The sequence below is a fragment of the Cetorhinus maximus genome, chromosome 4 (assembly GCF_964194155.1).
Source record: "Cetorhinus maximus chromosome 4, sCetMax3.hap1.1, whole genome shotgun sequence".
NCBI classification, from domain to species: domain Eukaryota; kingdom Metazoa; phylum Chordata; class Chondrichthyes; order Lamniformes; family Cetorhinidae; genus Cetorhinus; species Cetorhinus maximus.
In genome coordinates, this window is record NC_135882.1 from 156,086,875 (window position 1) to 156,106,031 (window position 19,157).

General features: G+C 41.5%; 1 protein-coding gene across 6 annotated transcripts in view; it reads left to right on the top strand.

The window, feature by feature from the left end:
- The window catches only part of LOC144679973 (focal adhesion kinase 1), a 531,813-nt gene that overhangs the window by 340,826 nt on the left and 171,830 nt on the right, over positions 1-19,157 (top strand). For all 6 annotated transcript variants that reach the window (XM_078540999.1, XM_078541000.1, XM_078540997.1 and 3 more), the window contains one exon: positions 6,234-6,286. In XM_078540999.1, coding sequence (XP_078397125.1) covers positions 6,234-6,286 — 53 coding nt within the window. The remainder of the gene's footprint in view (positions 1-6,233; positions 6,287-19,157) is intronic.

Sequence of the window (19,157 nt, forward strand, 5' to 3'; positions counted from 1 at the left end):
ATGGTTACAGCACAGAAGGAAGCCATTTTTCCCTTTGCGTCCATGCTGACTCTCTCTAAGAGCAATTCAACTAGTCTTATTCCTCTGTCCTTTCCCTGTAGCTCTTTTTTCTCTTCAGGTAATTATTTAATTCTGTTTTTAAAGCCACAATTGAATCTGCCTCCACCACACATTCAGTCAGAGCATTACTGATGCTAACCATTCACTGCTTAAAAAAGTTTTTCCTCATGTCGTCTTTGGTTCTTTTGCCATTCACCTTAAACCAGCGTCCTCTGGTTCACAACCCTTCTCCCATTGGAAACTGTTCCTCCCTATCTACTCTGTCCAGATTTTAGAGATCTCAATCAAATCTTCTTTCAACCTTTTCTTTAAAGAGAACAGCTCCCATCATTCACGTGACTGAAGTTTCTCATCCCTGGAAATGTTTTCTGCACCCTTTCTATAACATCTTCACATCCTCAAAGTGTGGTGCCCAGAATTGGGCACAATACCCCACTTGAGGCCGAGCCAGTGTTTGATAAAGGTTCATTGTAATTTGTGCTCTATGCCCCTTTTTAATGAAGCCCAGGATCCTAGGGTGCCAAATTAACCATTTGATCAACCTGCCTTGCCACCTTCAATTATTTGTGCAAACATACTCATAGGTCCCACTGCACCTGCACCTTTTTGGAATTGTATCCTTCATTTTATATTGCCCCCTGTCAGTCTTCCTACCAAAATGTATCACTTGACACCTCCCTGAATAAATTCCAACTACCACTTGTCCACCATTCCACCAACCTGCCTATGTCAACTTGAAGTTAGTCATTATCCTGCTCACAGTTCACAATGCCCCCGAGTTTTGTGTCATCTGCAAATTTTGAAATTCTACCCTGCACACCCAAATCTAGGTCATTAACATAGATCCAAAAAATCTGTGGTCCTCGTATTGACCATTGGTGAAGTCACACAAAGGTGCAGGTGGAGGTTGAGTGCAGCGAGACCAAATGCTTAAATCTAGGAATTTGGGAAGTGAGGGAGTTCATCAGATGCATGATGTTTGTACATCCAAACACCCTGTGTATGGTGAACTGACCATTGGTTCACAACCTCACGGGCATCCATGCCTCCACTGTAAGGACACCTGCAAGCAAGATATGAAGATGGCAAACACTGGCACTGACAACAAGGAGACAGTCGCTGATGGCCATGACCTCTGAAGGCTGACTGTTTGGAAGGGCATTGGAAAAGGAGAGTGGAAACGAAAAGCTCAGCTACCCAAAAAGAGGGCCCAGAGAAAACCGAGACCACTGAATTGTGCACCTTCTCAACCCACTGTATTCATCTGCAGCAAATGTGGCAGAGTTGGCCTTGCCAGAGTGGGCTCCTGAGCCACAACAAGCTTAACACAGAGTTGACCACCACAGTGCAAACCACTGTCTTGGAGACAGAAAGCTGCTACTTAACTCTGTGAAAATTCACTTGCTCTTGATTGGCAAGCCCTAACGTGCTCTGGCATGCTTACTAGGTAAATACTGCAACTTCACGCGCATCCGCTTGTTTAAATGCTAAATATCTCGGCAAGATACTGTTAGAGCGAAACTTGCAGAAGAGTGGGGCAACGCAGACAGCATCTTCTTGTTTTGAATGCACATGTGAAGACCCTGAAAGTTCATGTCTGATTTAGTCCATAATAATTGTGAGCACTGATGGCCTCACTGGTTTCCCTACTCCAAAATCTTAGACATTGTTTTTTTCTGTTTTTACTGTTCATGTCCAAGGATAGCTATTGTGTTTTTGCATTTCTATAGCTCATTGTCTTGTCAAAAGCTGCAATGTACTTAACACAACAATTATCTTTTGAAATGCATGACTGTTAATATTGACAAAAACATAAAGTGTAGAATCATTTAGGAACTTTGCATGCAAAATGGTGATATAATATATATATAATATATTATTGATAATGTATCAATCATCCTAGAGGACAATTTCACCTTGGTCAGTGATTCATGTAATAGGAGCTTGGTGGTGGGAGAAAAGGCAATATGTACACTTTTACGTATTGATATATTTTTGCTTCTGGCAAAAAAAAAGCTAAAAACCCAGGCCAATTTCGAGGGGAGAGGGGAGGCAGCGGGTGAGATCCAGGAAATTATTTTGTGATCTGTTAAGGCGATTGAAATTTTTCTATGGGATCACTTTGGCCCTGGATAATATTATGCAGTGCCTACCTTTTGTACGAGATGATCACCTGCACCCTAGCCCCTTCCAGCCAGAAACAAGCTCAGCTCCTGCTTGTAGGAGTTCAACCCCATTTATAAAAGGTAAAATGCTGTTGGCTTTTTTCTGGCCTTACCTGCCTGTACCCGTGCTTGCAGAGTATTAAGAATTTGAACTTGAGGCCTATCTGTTAACCTTACTCTTCATCATGCTTTAATTCATAGAATCATGGAATGATACAACACAGAAGCTAGCCTGTCATACTCGTGCCATGTCTTTGAAAGAGCTATCCAATTAGTCCCACTCCCTGCTCTTTCTCCATAGCCCAGCAAATGTTTCAGTTTCAAGTTCCATTTCCAAAGTTATTAGTGAATTTTCTTTCACTACTCTCTCAAGCAGTACATTTCAGATCATTATAGCTTCGTGCATTAAAAAAGCATCCTCATTCCCCTCCACCACCACCACCACTCCCCCCAGCTTTTTTGGCAATTACCTTAACTCTGTGTCTTCTGGCTACTGACCTTCTTGCCAGTGGAAACAATTCAGATTATTTTGTTATTTCACTTAAGATATTTGGTTTCTGCTCTTCCTTTATTTGTTTGCGCAAAATTGACAAGAACTGGCATCATAGCAAATAATTTTGGGCAATCAAAAGCTAACTTTTGTCCTATTATGATAACCTTATTCAATTGCTATAGATGTATTGCACAACATATTATTGTACTACCATTGTGTGGAGGACAAGAGAATGGTACATATAAATACATTCATTTGCCAATGGGCAAATTTTTAAAACAGTTGCCGGATGATTTTTAAAAAAATTTGGATAATCATATATAAGTTTGCAGAATCCATCTCTCTCTTAGACAGTTCCTGGGGGTCAAGGATGATTTGCTTCCAATCCAGTTCAGTGAGCTCTGTAGTGGCCGCTAAGTCCAATGTGCGATCGGCAGACTCTGTCACATGTGGGGAAGGTAATGCTTGAAGGGTCGTTAGGAGGCTTGTTTGCTCCCTCCCAAGTTTCGACTTCACCTCTTCGAGTTCCCGACGGAGTCTCTCGATGTGTTTGGTGCCTTCCCAAATGAGCCTTCTCCATGTTGGCCAGTCAGAAGCCAGGGTCTCCCATGAGTCAACGGTGCATTTGACCTCTTCCAGGGATGCTTTGAGAACATCCCTAAGGCGTTTCCTTTGTTCCCCTGGGAGTCTCTTGCCGTGACCGAATTCTGAGTTGAGCAGTTGCTTTGTGAGTCTGGTGTCAGACATATGAGCGACATGGCCTGTCCAGCAGAGTTAGTTTTGAGTGATTAGCGCCTCGACACTGGTCAAGTTGCCTTGGAAGAGAATACTGCTGTTCTTGTCCACCTTTTTTGTCATTGGATATGGAGGATCTTGTAAAGACACTGCTGATGATACCTCTCTAGTGCTTTGAGGTCGATGTTGAGAACTCACTCTCCAAAACCTTCCCACCCTAAAGTATGGTGCCTAGAATTGGACACAATACCCTGGTTTGGGCTGAACTAGTGTTTTATATAGGTTTAGCATAAGTCCCTGGCTTTTGTACTCTATTCCACTATTTATAAAGTTCAGGATCCCATATGTTTTATTCACTGCTTTGTTAACCTGTTCTGCTACCTTCAAAGATTTGTGGACAAACATTCCCAGGCCTGTCTGTTCTTGCTCCCCTTCAAAATTGAACCTTTTAGCTTGTATTGTCTCTCTTCATGTTTCCAACCCAAATATATTACATATATAAATATATCACATTTTTCAGTGTTGAAGTTCTCCTGCTTTGTGTCTGCCCATTCAACAGCCTACCTCTTGAAGTTTGTTACTGTCTTCCTCACTGTTTACTACGCTTCCAAGTTTCATATCATCTCCAAATTTGAAACTTTGTGCCATAAGTCCCCAAGTCCAAGCAATTAATGTAGTGATTCTTGTACTGAACGCTGAGGAACAATATTTCTTACCTCCCTCCTGTTCAAAAACAGCTATTCACCTTTGCACTGTTTTCCCTCCCCCTCAATTTTGTATCCATGCTGCTGTTTCCTCTTTTATTCCATCTATCACACTACAGTAGTTACTTTTCCTTTGTCTTTTTTCCACTCTTAGCCCAATCTTTATTTCCCCCTCATTATATTAAAATACAGTAGATAGTGCTGTATGTGCCACCATAAAGTAGGCACTTGTCATTTTTAAAAAAGGAAAATCCAGCTTGGGGCTATGTTTTCTGCAATTTCTGAAATTTATGGTAGTACTGAGCAAAGCAGACATGATGGAATCATCTAAAATACCGCTCTAAAATATTTTATACATTATTTTGTCTGGAGGTAAATTGTTACTTTAATAGCCCATTATTTTAAAATAATGGTGAGGCTAATAGTGCTCTTTGTTATTGGCTAGCATGTTACAGTAGCTTCAGGCACGGGCAGATACCCGACTAATTGCAGAAATCAAAAAGTTGCTTTCCCTTGTGTGCTGCTGACTCATGATTGGAATGTGTTGAATGTCATGAAGTTACCGTACTTGATTGGTAGATACAAACCACAGAATGTTAGAGCTGGTCTGAAGTGAGGCAAGGAGCCTCTTTTGGAACTATTTACCAACTGTGCACATTTAATTAAACCTGGATTAGCTGTCAGAGATTCTTTTAACAATGTGCTAATTACTGCCACTGAAAGTATTTGGCCCTGAAAATTAACTCATTTTAGGGGTCTTATACCTTCAGAACTTAACTGAATATTTTTAAAATATGAAATTTAAAGTTAAATTCATTTTTAATTTTCCCCTTTTCTTTTTTCTCTCTCTGTTGACCCAGTCTTTATTTGCCTCTTATTATTTCTCTTTCAGCACCTTAATTAACATTGAATTTACGCACGCTATACTTCCTTATCAGTCCTTGTGTTGTTCATTTCACAATTGTTCAGATTGGTTGAAGAGGTATGGAGGTGCTTACCCTGTTCATTTTGGTCCAAACTGTCTGATTTCCCTCACTGTTCCCACTTGCAATGCGGGGTTATCAAGATTAAACGGCAAAGGGCAAGTATAACTAACGGAAAATGCTGTTAATTCATTCCTACAGAAAGTTATGACCAGTACTAGTTTTCCTTGCCTGCTCCAATCCTACTTCACTCAGCATGCACATTCCACTTCCATGTTTAAAAGCAGGCTGATTTTGAGTTTGGTCCAAAAATGTCACCTATTTTTATGTCTCTCACTCTTAAGTTTAGAAGGATTTGCAGTTAGGCTCAATTCTTCTGATCACAAATTTCACTCCCAATATTACCCCAATTTGACCGTTGTTTTTAAAAGAGTATACAAAACAGCAGCAACTTGCATTAATGTAGGCGTTTCACACAGGCATGAGGGAAAAAAACAGGTGATTGGAAACTTAGTCAAAGTGGTGAGGTTTGGGAGGGTCTTTAAGGAAGATAGGGAGGTCGCCAAGCAGTACGTTCAGACAATAATTTCAAAGTAGAGCCTGGGGGGCTCATTATGGTGATTGTGCTTGTAACTTTTTTTTCTTTCCTGTCAATGTATGTGCGAACTAACTAGTTACTTTTTATTCAACACAACAAAAGTTGGAAACTGGTTTATGCTTCCTATTTGGCTTTTTATATTGCAGTCAACTTTTTGTCTGCTCACAGTGCAAGCAAATGATCCTCAGTCAGTAATTTTCTGTATGTTTTCCCCCTTGCATTTACAGGATATATGATTGAGTCACAGTTTTGTGTTAAGTTGTAACGCTTGCCTGCAGATCAGAAATTCAGTTTACAACCTGACACAAATGTGTTCAGCTTTCGCTTAAGCATGTTGAATGTCTATGTTTGCTTTGATACATATGGTGCATTCTCTTTATCCACCCTCCAAAACTTTCATATAGTAGCTCCTATTCATAGCAATCTCCCTATGCCAAAAAGGGAATGGTACAACCTGCTAATTATTGTAGGCAGCCATTGGGTGGAAGCAATGAATTCATAGTAGACATTGCAGAAAATGTATAACGTTCAGCATCTCTCACATTCATTTTTCAGGTTGTCAAACAGTGAAAAGCAAGGATTGAGGACTCGAACCGTCTCAGTCTCAGGTAGGACTTTCTGGGGTTAGGAAAATGTTTTTACTTTCTAAAACCTTCAAATTTAATGGAAAATAGTGACCTGTGCAGAGGGAACAATTGTATATTTTCCTTTCATTGTTTGTCAGTTGTTCAAAGTTGATCTTTTGCACTTGAGGATTTTTAGATATGGAAAATTCCTGTTCCAGATCTTTGTTTTTGTTATTAAAAGAAAATAGGTTCTTTATTCTGTCTTTTAGAATCCACACTTAAGCAGTTCAGTATTTTATGCATTTAAAAATTCTCAACTTAAATAAGAAAGTATACATTGGTTATTAATTATAATTTACCACTTTTAATTGACAATCCATTGATGATAGTATAATGTTAACATTTTCACTCATTAAATATATGATGTCTAGCAAATGACTAAAGGAATTCTTGGTGCATCACTAATAGTATTTTGTGCTCATTTTAAATACATCCTTGGTGTGATGTCAACTCCTAAGTGTTAATCAGTTGCAATTATTTTATTTTCCTTGAAATTATCACATTTATCAAATGTGGAATATAGAGTAAAAAATTGAAAAACACTTTTAAAAAAGGTTTGGGAATGAGGAAATCCAGATTTGTGGCAACCAGTGTGTAAAAATGAGTTAAAATCTGATATAATATTAGGAGGCTTTCATTGTACAATGTTATATTTTATATATAAATAGAACATTTAAATAATTGAACAATAACAAGTTGATATTTTTAAGCTCGTCAACACGTGCATGTTGGTACTCATTTCACCAGCTGTTTTTACCAATAAAGAAAATGGACTACAATTTTTAACTTAATTTACTCTTATGAAATTGTTGCAACATTTAATTCTGCTTCATTGATTTTGTGCTTTATAGAATGGCAGAATGAATACCCATATAATTATGATGTGGAAAATTGCATTGATCATAATTGAACTACTTGCTGCTATACAGTGACTAAGCTCTCACAAAGGCTGGACTCAATAAGCCATAGGCCAAATTAGCTCTGTTGAATAGCAATCAACATAAAAAGTATTCTTTTGAATGTCACTGGGCTCCATCCTACTTTCAGGTCGATCACAGATGAATGTTAAATGCCAGGCTACTGAGGACAAATAGAAGTTTATTGAAATTTCAGTCAAAGCACAGAGTGAGCTGTGTATTGTGACCTCAGTGGTAAGATGATGATGAGGCCTACTATTGGATGTGAAAGAACTTCTTGTGTAGGAATTGCTTTCAGATTTCCTCCTTAGGAGTTCCACAGGAGTAGGTACCAAATCTCAACTGTTTTAACCCATGCCGTTTATCCTGTGCCAAGCTGAGGCAAAATATAATTTGCAAATCATAATCGCGGATTTCACAAATAGCTGCTGCATTCTTAGAGAATTCGCAACACTGAAAAAGCATCTTAGTCTCTGTTGAACTATCTTTAGTAAAATTTCACTTAGACCACTCTGAAAGGTTTTTGCCTTGACAGAAGATCTAGAAAATTTGAAAATCAGATGAGTGAGGTACAAGCTGTCAATAGTTGCAGCATTGGTATAACCAACTGAATCAAGAGCAGATGTGATTAATACCTGGAAATGTGCATTTTTGGATTGGTTTTCTTACTTTGAAATGTTTTTTTAAAAAACAGCTCAAGAGAATACTGACTATTCGACCCATATGAGCAACAGGAAAACTCAGGCGGTCATTCAAATGTTGGGCAGCCTTTAGCACCTTTAACAGTTCTGTGGAAATATGAGCGCCTAGCCACCACAATACCAATGTGTCATTATATGTCATAAAATTTTACAGCATAGGAGGAGGTCATTCAACCTAGTAATTATATGCCAGCACTTTGTGAAAACTATCCAATTTGTCCAACTTCCTTGTTCTTTCTCCATAAATCTGCTATTTTTCCCTTGAGTATTTATCCAATTCTCTTTTGAAAGTCACCCTTGAATCTGCTTCCATCATTTCAGGCAATACATTCTAGATTATAACTCGTATATATAAAAAAAGTTTTCTTATTCCCCTGGCTTTGTTGCCAATTACCTTAAATCTGTCACTTCTGATTACCCCCCTTCCTGCCAGTGGAAACAGTTTCTTCCTATTTACTCAGAATCCCTCATAACTTTGAAACACCCCTATTAAATCTTGCCTTAACCTCTTTTCTAAAAACAATCCCAGTTTCTTTAGTCTGTACATAACTGTAATCCAACTTCCCTCGTAGCATTCTAGAAATCTCATCTGCATCCCCTCCAAGGCCTTGACTTCCTTCCTAAAGTGTGATGCCCAGAGTTAGATGCAATCCTCCAGCCGAGGCCTAACTAGTGGTTTATAAAAGTTTAGCATCACTTCTTTGCTTTTGTCCTCAATGCCTTGATTTATGAAGCCAAAGATCCAGTTTGACAAATTTGTCCAATTGACCAGTTTGCCTATTATATAAAATGGCGATTGGTTTAATATTCTAATAGTATTTCATTTAGTGACATTATGAGCATTATGTTCTGCCACCTCACATTACATGACTGTCCATCAACTGAACTGAAGCTCATGTAAATTCTAATGGCATTACTTAACATTCACCATAGGATGGCGCTCTAGTGGTGCACTGCCTGGTGGAAAAGTGACATCTTGCTGAAGGTAAGTAAAGGCAAGTCTGCTGGCCTGACATACGTCCGTCTTTTAGTGTTCCCTCCGCTCCTATTTGTGCTAGCATTGAGTTTGCTGTCTTGCCAGATCCTCCTTTTCAACAGCAGCATTGCTGTTGCTACTGTTACGCCTGTTTGTTAAATGTCTGCCACAGCTGCTGGGATATTCTGCCCGCCGCTGATTAGCTCCCCTCACTGAATCACTCACACATTGCTGTTCTTGCAGTAATACTGCCTTGTCATTTGCCTGCCTGGCTGTTCTGCAGCCCAATGGCTTGTTACTGCCATGCCGTTCAGATTTGTGATGACCAGCTAGAGTTTATTAATGGCGGTGCTTGGCCCTCTACCGACCGAGTGACCTCTGGATGACTGTTTAGTAAATGAATTTTCCCCAGCAAAAGCCTGAGAAATTAATTTTCTCTGCAGAAGCCCAATCTTGAATTACTTTTCTTGACTAGAGTTTAGATCTATATTTAAGTAACATTGCTGATGTTTAAAGATCATTTCAGATTATTAACCACATTTTATCGACTTTCTCCAAACTTATTTTGCTTGTGTATCTTCACCAGCACCAATCTTTTATTTGGTTCTGCATTTCCCTATTCCATCCATGGCAGTGAGGCGCACAGGCCAGTAAGGATAAAAAGTTGTTTCCTGATCTGTACTACTCTCAGCCTGTGTGGCAGGATGGGTGCTGCAATTGGCCCCAATACTTCTCAGTTAAGAAGGGAAAAGAATTTGTCAACACTTCCAAGAATTTAAGTATGCCACTGCCTCCTCCCCCCCGCCCCCCAGAGGGCAGAGGGACGTTTGAAGAGGGAGCGGGGAATAGAAATGCATGTAATCTGACCCTGATGTGCAAGTGCCTGCCACCTATTTTACACATGTATTGTGGTGTCTTGAATGGCCACTGTAGACAAACTGAGTACTTATTAACTGATTTGAATGAAGCTCCTGCAGTGCAATTGTGAGCCTGATTTGAAATTAACTTGTGCTGCACAGGTTTCCCCAGGGGTTTAGAAACTTGACAGTGAAATGGAGGCGGGAGCTGCTCTGGGCATTCCTTGTGGTCCAAGAGGAGCAGAAATGCATCTCCTGTCACATCCCCCCCCCCCCCCCCCCCCCCGACCCCCACCCCAAGGCCCCTCAAGGAACCCTTCGGCCTCACCCAGCCCCTAGCCCTCACAATCTCAATCCTCCTATCTTCACCATTTCCCAACTGGAATTTCTTTCCTCACCCATTTGTCATCCTCCCCCCCACCAATTAACCCCCCAACCACTGATTGTGGAGAATAGCCTCTAAAGATCCCTGGCAATGGCCTCCTGCCACTACCTTGTTCTCTCTCCACCTGGCCAGGTTGACCAACTGGTTTGTTGACAGGTGGGAGTCCAGGTTACACTATAAGGCCCTGCCATTCAGCTCAACATGACCATGTATCTGAACTTGCCGGATTCTTCAATTATTTTGAGCTCCCAACCGCCTCATCAATATTGGGTCCATGACTTCGATTCAATAACTGCTCCTGGAGAGTGCAGGTATTTATTGAGGATAGGACCTGAACTGAAATGTACTGCCTCCAACGCCAGTGGTTAAATTACCTGGCAACATTCACTGTCAGGGCTCACACACAAGCAATGGCCACTTGGGTGACTTACTGGATTTCTGACAGATCCATGCAATTGTATATCAGCATGATTCTGGATTTTTCTCGACTGGGGTGGAAAATTTGTATGATTTGTTAAATTCTGTTCAGCAAGTTCTGAGTAATGTTTCTGCAATAAGAGTTTTGGGTCTGAAAATCCTGGAGCCTTGCTCTGCCATGGAGAAATGCTGTAGGGTGAGACTTCCACCACCAGGTTGGTCTGACCTTGTTCCAAATGAATTACAATTTAAAAGCTGGCTTGTTGAAATGAAGGGCCTCATTTTAGAGGGAGAAAGGACTGCTTCAGATGCCCAACAGAAGTATTCTCTCTGACTCCCCCAATATATTACATTGTTATATTCTATAAAATTACAATTCAAAAATTAATTAACCATTTTTACTGAAATCAGCTTTCGTATCCTTCTAAAATTTCAGCAGCATTAAAATAATTTCCCAAACTTACGATTGCATATTGATGACTTAAATTCACATGTTGTTAGCAAGGATTACTGGTATTCAATCAGCCACATTAACTATATTGGCACTACAGAGTTGGGAGGAGCTGAAAATCAGAGTAGTTCAGTTCCTTTCAGCAGTGTTTAGCTTTTTTTGATTTACCTTGGGTGATTCTAAGTACAGAACAGACTTGATAAGATAGTGCTGAAAAACTAATTGAAAGCATTGGCATTTAACTAATTGAGTATATTGCTTTGTTCTAATCACCATTATTAATTAGTCAAGTAAAAATATTTTTGTGAGATCATTTCCTGCTTTTTCATTTTTTCATCAGAGTGCAATATACCACTGCTCAGTTCCTTTCCTGTAAAGCTCCTTCAAAAACAATCAGGAAAGCTTGTGAAGCTTAAGGAAAAAATAAGAATGAGAGTAAAAATATGATTTTTTTTAAAGTATTCATTTGTTAATTGCTTTGACAGCATTAGTAACAACAACTTATACTTATATTGCATCTTTGAAGTGTCTTGTACGTTTTATTACTTGACAGAGGCATTGTAAAACAAAATATGGCACCAAGCCACATTAGAACAGGTAACCAAAAGCTTGGTGTAAGAAGTAGGTTTTAAGAAGTGCCTTAGAGGAAAGTGAGGTGGAGAGGCAGAGAGGTGTAGGGAAGGAATTCCAGGCAACTAAAAGCACAGCCAACGATGGTGGGGCAATTAAGATTGGGGATGCTGAATTGACGGGAATTAGAAAAATGAAGATATGTTGGAGGGTTGTAGGACTGGAGGAGATTATAGATAGAGAGGGGTGAGATCATGGAGAGATTTGAAAACAAGGATGAGAATTTAAAAATAGGGGTGTTGATTAACCAAGAGCCTGTGTAGGTCATTGGTTAATGAGTGGTGGTAAAGTAAAACTGGGTATCGTCACTGTACTTGTGGAAACTGGTGCTGTTTTTTCAGACAATGTCAAAGTTTACAGATTGGTTGAGAAGAGGAGGTAGGAGGTAGTTTGCCTTTGTCACAGTCACAAAGAATGTCATTTGTGACTTTGACAAGAACTGTTTCAGTACTGTGGCAGGGCAGAAACCTGATTGGAGGGATTCAAGCATGGAGTTCTGGGAAAGAGGGGCATGAACTTTGGAGGTGACAACACATTCGAGGACATTGGAGAGGAAAGGAGGTTGAAGATGGGTGCAGTAGTTTCCAAGGAGGAAGAATGGGGGATTATGAGAGATTTGAAGGAGATAAGGACAGATTCTGAGGAGAGAGAGAGAAAAGGTTAACCATGTCAGCCAACATGAGAGGCAGGAAGGGAAGTTGGGTGGTCAGTAGTTTAGTGGGAATAAGGTGAGAGAGCAGGAGGTGGACGAGGCAAGCTTGGAGAAGGCATGATGGAAACATAGGAACGTAGGAGCAGGCCATTTAGCCTTCTCCACCATTCAATTAGATCATGGCTGGTCATCTACCTCAATGCTACTTTCCCGTGCTATCCTCGTATCCCTTGATGTCATTAATACCAGAAAACTGTTGATTTCTGTCTTGAACGTGCTCAATGATTGAGCTTCCACAGCCTTCTGGGATAGAGAATTCCAAAGATTCACCACCCTCTGAATGGAGAAATTCCTCCTCACCTCAATCTGAAATGGCCTGTCCCTTATCCTGAGACTGTCCCCTCTAGTTCTAGACCCCCCCAGCCAGGGGAAACATCCTGTCTACACCTGTTCTGTCATGACCTGTAAGAATTTTGTAAGTTTCAATGAGATCACCTCGCATTCTTCTAAACTCTCCCTGTATGGCAAGTATATCCATCGTTAGATAAGGAGACCAAAACTGTACACAATATTCCAGGTGCAGTCTCACCTATATAATTGCAGTAAGACATCTTTACTCCTGTACTCAAACCCCCTTGCAATGAAGGCCAACATAGCATTTGCCTTCCTAATTGATAGTTGCACCTGCATGCTAGCTTTTAGTGACTTATGGACAAGGATGTCCAGGTCCCTTTGAACATCAACACTTCCCAACCCCTCACCATTTAAGAAATACTCTGTCTTTCTCTTTTTTTTCAGCCAAAGTGGATAACTTCAACTTCTTCACATTATATTCCATCTGCCATATTCTTGTCCATTTACTTGGCCTATCCAGTCCCCTTGAAGCCAACTTACATTTCAAGCTGGTTTTGTATCATCAGCCAATTTGGTTCCCACATCCGAATCATTTTTATATTTCCTGAACAGCTGTGGCCCAGCACTGATCCTTGTGGTACCCCAATAGTAACAGCCTACCATCCTGAGAATGACCCATTTATTACTACTTGTTGATTTCTGTCTGTTAACCAATTCTCAGTCCAGTATTGCTGAAAAAAGAGATGTGCTGTCGAAGCACTTATCATGACAGTTCCCAAGAATACTTATTATAAAGGGAACAACATCCTGGTTTGAATTTGGACAGAAGCTTGGCAGTTAACTGTTCCCTGGTGCATTTTCCATGGCAACGCTTCTACCAATCAGAGCCCAATTGCCAACCAATTAGCTTCTCATATGGTATAAATTGTTCCCTTTACAAATGGTGTTCTTTTGAACTGTCCTGATGAGTGCAAGATGTAAAGCTTCAATAGCATGTCTTCTTCTTTCAGCAATACTCAAGTTCTGTACTACCAAATGATTATTTCCATACCAGTATATTACCTCCCAATCCAATGTGCTCTAATTTTGTTTACCAGCCTCCTATGTGGGACCTTATCAAAAGCCTTCTGAAAATCCAAATATACCACATGTTTGTCTAACATTTTCCCTACTACTGACATCAAACAAACAGGTCTGTAGTTCTCAGTTTTCTCTCTCCCTCCCTTCTTAAATAGTGGGGTTACATTTGCTACTTTCCAGTCTGCCGAACCTTTGCAGAATCTATAGAATTTTGAAAGATAACCACCAATGCATTCACTATCTCCCTAGCTGCCTCCTTCAACACTTTGGGATGTAGCTTATCAGGCCCAGGGAATCACCACCAATCCAATTAATTTTTCAAATACTGCCTCTTTATTAAAATAATTTCTTTCAGTTCCTCGTTTTCACAAGCCCTTTGGTTCACTAATATTTCTGAGAGCTTTTTTGTATATTCCTCTGTGAAGACAGATACAAAGTAATTGTTTAGTTGCTCAGCCATTTCCCTGTTTTCAAGTGCAAATTCTCCTGTCTCCGCCTGTAACGGATGTACGTTTATCTTTGCTAACCTTTTCCTTCTCACATTCTTTAGCCAGAGAGTGGTGAATCTATGGAATTCATTGCCACAGAAGGCTGTGGAGGCCAGGTCATTGAGTGTATTTAAGACCGAGATAGATAGGTTCTTGATTGGTAAGGGGATCAAAGGTTACGGGAAGAAGGCGGGAGAATGGGGTTGAGAAATTTGTCAGCCATGATTGAATGGCAGAGCAGACTCGATGGGCCGAATGGCCTAATTTCTGCTCCTTTGTCTTATGGTCTTATTCCTAAAAAAGCTTATACAGTCTTCCTTTATGTTTCTCACTAGCCTGCATTCATTTTCTCTTTTCTCTTTCTTTTTCCTCCTTTGCTGGATTTTAAATTGCTCCCAACCCTCAGGGTTACCATTTTTCCTGGCAACTTTGTAAACCACTTCCTTTGATCTAATGCAATCTTTAACTTATTTTGTTACCCACGGTTGATTCACCTTTCCTGTTGTTTTTTTGTGTCTTAGAGGAGGTGTAGTGGTATTGTCACTGGGCTAGTAATCTAGAGACCCAGGGTAATGCTCTGGGGACCAGGGTTCGAATCCCACCATGGCAGGTGGTGACATTTGAATGCAATAAAAATCTGGAATTAAAAGTCTAATAATGACCATGAAACCATTGTCGATTGTCGTAAAAACCCATCTGGTTCACTAACGTCCTTTAAGGAAGGAAATCTGCTGTCCTTATCTGGCCTGGCCTACATGTGACTCCAGACCCACAGCAATGTGGTTGACTCTTAAACGCCCTCTGAAATGGCCTAGCAAGTCTGTCAGTTGTATCAAGCCACTAAAAGGTCTCAAAGGAATAAAACCAGTCGGACCTCCCAGCATCGATCTGGGCATTGGAAACGACAATAGCAAACTCAGCCCTTTCGACCCTGCAAATTCCCCTTGTTAACATCTAGGGCTTGTGCCAAAATTGGGAGAGCTTATCAGACTAGTCAAGCAACAGCCTGACATTGTGGATGATCCATCTCTGCCTCCTCCAGAGTCCTCTAGTGTCACAGATCCCAGTCTTCGGCCAATTTGATACACTTCATGTGATATCAAGAAACGGCTGAAGGCACTGAATACTGCAAGGGCTATGGGCCCTGACAATATTCTGGCAATAATACTGAAGACTTGTGCTCCAGAACTTGCTGCACCCTAAACTTGCTGCACCCCTAGCCAAGTTGTTCCAGTCCAGCTACAACACTGGCATCTACCCGGCAATGTGGAAAATTGGCCAGGTACATCCTGTACACAAAATGCAGGACAAACACAACCTGGCCAATTACCGCCCCATCAGTCTACTGTCGATCGTCAGTAAAGTGATGGAAAGGGTCATCAACAATGCTATTAAGCAGCACTTGTTTAGCAATTGCCTGCTCACTGATGCTGAGTTGGGCTCCTTAATTCATTGGTTCAAACATGGATAAAAGAGCTCAACTCCCGAAGTGAGGCGAGAATGACAGCCCTTGACATCAAGGCAGCATTTTACTGACTGCAGCATCAAGGAGCCCAAGCAAAATTGGAGTCCATGGGAATCGGGATCTCTCCGCTGGTTGGAGTCATAGCTAGCACAAAGGAAGTTGGTTGTGGTTGTTGGAGGTCAGTCATCTCAGCTCCAGGACATCACTGCAGGAGTTCCTCAGGGTAGTGTCCTTGGCCCCAACCATCTTCAGCTGTCTCATCAATGACCTTCTCATCAGAAGTGGGGATGTTCACTGATGATTACACAATGTTCATCACCACTCGCGACTCCTCAGACACTGAAGAAGTCCATGTCCAAATGCAGCAAGATCTCAACAATATCTAGTCTTGGGCTGACCCATGGCAAGTAACATTCACACCACAGAAGTGCCAGGCAATGACCATCTCCAACAAGAGAGAATCTAACCATCGCCCCTTGACATTCAATGGGATTACTATCATTGAATCCCCTGCTATCAACATCCTGGGGTTTACCACTGACCAGAAACCGAACTGGACTAGCCATATAAACAATGTGGCCACAAGATCAGGTCAGAGGCTAGGAATCCTGTGACGAGGAACTCACCTCCTGACTCCCCAAAGCCTGTCAACAATCTACATGACACAAGTCAAGAGTGTGATGGAATACTCTCCTCTTGCCTGGATGAGTGCAGCTCCTACAACACTAAAGAAGCTTGACACCACCCAGGGCAAAGCAGCCCACTTGATTGGCACCCATCCACTACCTTACACATTCACTCCCTCCACCACCAATGCATAGTCGCAGCAGTGTGTACCATCTACAAGATGCACTGCAGGAATTCACCAAGCCTCCCTCGACAACACCTTCTAAACCCCTGACCTCTACCATCTAGAGGGACAAGGGCAGCAGATGTAGGGGAACACCACCATCTGCAAGCTCCCCTCCAAGCCACTCACCATCCTGACTTGGAACTATATCACAATTCCTTCCCTGTCGCTAGGTCAAAATCCTGGAACTCCCTCCCAAATAGCACTGTGGGTGTCCCTAGACCACATGGGCTGCAGCGGTTCAAGAAGGCATCTCACCACCACCTTAAGGTCATTTAGCGATGGGCAATAAATGCTGGTCTAGCCAGCGAAGCCCACATCCCTTGAATGAATCAAAAAAAAGAGGAATATATATTTGTTGTAGACGATGTAACATTTCTTTAACTACTCGCCATTGCTTTTTCCCAATCCACCCTAGCCAACTGGCCCCTCATACCTTCATAGTTTCCTTTGTTCAAATTTAGGGAGATAGGAGAGAAACTAGAGAAAAATACAAGGTCAGGATGAGGGCAAGGGAGCCTAAGAGGAAGTTTGGCCCAGTGGGCTAAAGGAAGGGAGCGAAGTGGCAGAGACAGCTGATTAAATAGCCTCAGTCTTGGTGACAAAGAAGTTCATGAGCTCCTCACACATGTTGGAAGAGAGGAGTGGAGGAGACAGCAAAGAGGGGCTTAAGAATCCGGTTTGCAATAGAGAAAAGAAGCCAGGATTTAACTTTGTATTCAGTGATGACTTGGAATAGTAAGCAGTTTTCACAGATGAGAGCAGAACCCAACAGTGATTAAAATGATCCAGCCAGATCTTAATTAGGTCTTAGGTTAATGCCTAAACAAGCTGTCACCCATAACCATTCAAGTCTGCACCTCATGGATTTAAGGGAGTGGTTGTACTAGGGGATTAGCCAGGGTCAGCGACAGTCATGTTTTACTGGAGACTAAAGCATTGAAAGTGGAGCTGTGAGTGTGGTTGAATTAATCAGTGTCTGCAGAAATGTCATGGTGAATAGAGGGCTAAACCTTAGTCCCTTTAGAATTTTGTGAATCAGTCCTAACTAAATTTGGGGGGTAGTTTTTTTCCAGGGGAAAGCTGCAAATACATATCTTGAATAAAACAAATGATTGTAATTTTGTGTAGCACATTCCAGAGTAATTAAACTAGTTGGGTCATTTAATTTAGTAAATAATATGTATTAATTAACTCTGTTGAAAGAGGAAAGAAAACCTCAGACACTCAAGGTTCTTGTGAGCAAAATGATGTTACATGACACTTTGATAAGATGCAGCATGTTTTTCAACATTGGCCTGTCCACAAGTCCTACCTTCCAAGTAAATGAGTCATAAGAATCTAACATCAGAAAGAGGAGCAGAAATAGGCCATTCCACCCTTTAAGGCTGCTTTGCCATTCAGCAAGAAGATGACTGATCTTCCACCTTTCCTATGCTATCCCCATTCTCTTCTTATCCAGAAATCTGCCGATCTCTGGCTTAAGTATATTTAATGACTGAGAATCCACAGCTTTCAGGGGTCATAAATTCCAAAGATTCGCAACCCTTTGAGCGAAAAAAATTCTCCTAATCTTGATCCTGAATGACTGACCCCTTATTCTGTGATCCCTAGTTCTAGACCTCTAAGCCAAGAGAAACATCTAGCATCGACTCTGTCAATATGTTATTTGTTTCAATGAGATCACCCCTCTTCTAAATTCTAGGCAATATAAGACCAGTCTACTCAACCTCTCCTCATAAAACAATCCCCGCACCCCAGAAAGCAGCTTAGTGAATCTTCATTGCACAGTGTCTAAGGCAGGCATGTCCAACCTTGGATATGGAGACCAAAACTGTTCACTGTACTTCAGGTGTGTTCTCACCAAGATGCTATCTAAGTTCAGTACAACGTTTTTACCTTTAACTCAAATCCCTTTGTGATAAAGACTAGCATTCCATTTGCGCTCATAATTGCTTGCTCTATCTGCATGTTTAACTTTGTGATTTGTGGCAAGGACACCCAGGTCTCTCTGAGTTACCCAATTTCTTACTATTTAAAAATATCCTGCTTTTCTGTCTTTTCTACCAAAGTGGAAAAATTCATGGACTGAATTTTATGAGCCACCTGCAGACAGCAAAATGGACCTGTAAATTTGAGCAGCATGCCCACTGCCAGCCGCCCACCCTTGCCCCTGCCACAATTTTATTGGCGGCTGGGGCGGTGTCAGGTGGGCCACCCATGGCCCAGTCGAGGCCCTTAGGTGGGCAGTTAATGCCCAATTAAGGGCCTCATTCCATCACCGCTCCAATTTAACGGACAGCGGATGAGGCCTGCGTCCAACATGTAACTTGACGGCTTTAACCCTGTGATGTACTGGTCAGTGAAAGGGCGGGGGTGCCTCCATCCTGGGCCCCATGTGCCAATCGGAGCACCCCCCCTGCCCTCCACTGACGGCAACAGTTTTTCCCCCCTTTGCCCAACATGCCACCTCACCCTCCTCACTGGGGCCTGCCAACCCGACCCTGGTGAGATTCTGGATTTACCTGGGTTTGGGGACATCGGCCTCTCGGGCATCCTGCAATAATGGCAGTGGTAACTACTCCTGCTGTGACGCAGAGCTGCTAGCTTCCACTTGTCTGGCAGTCCTG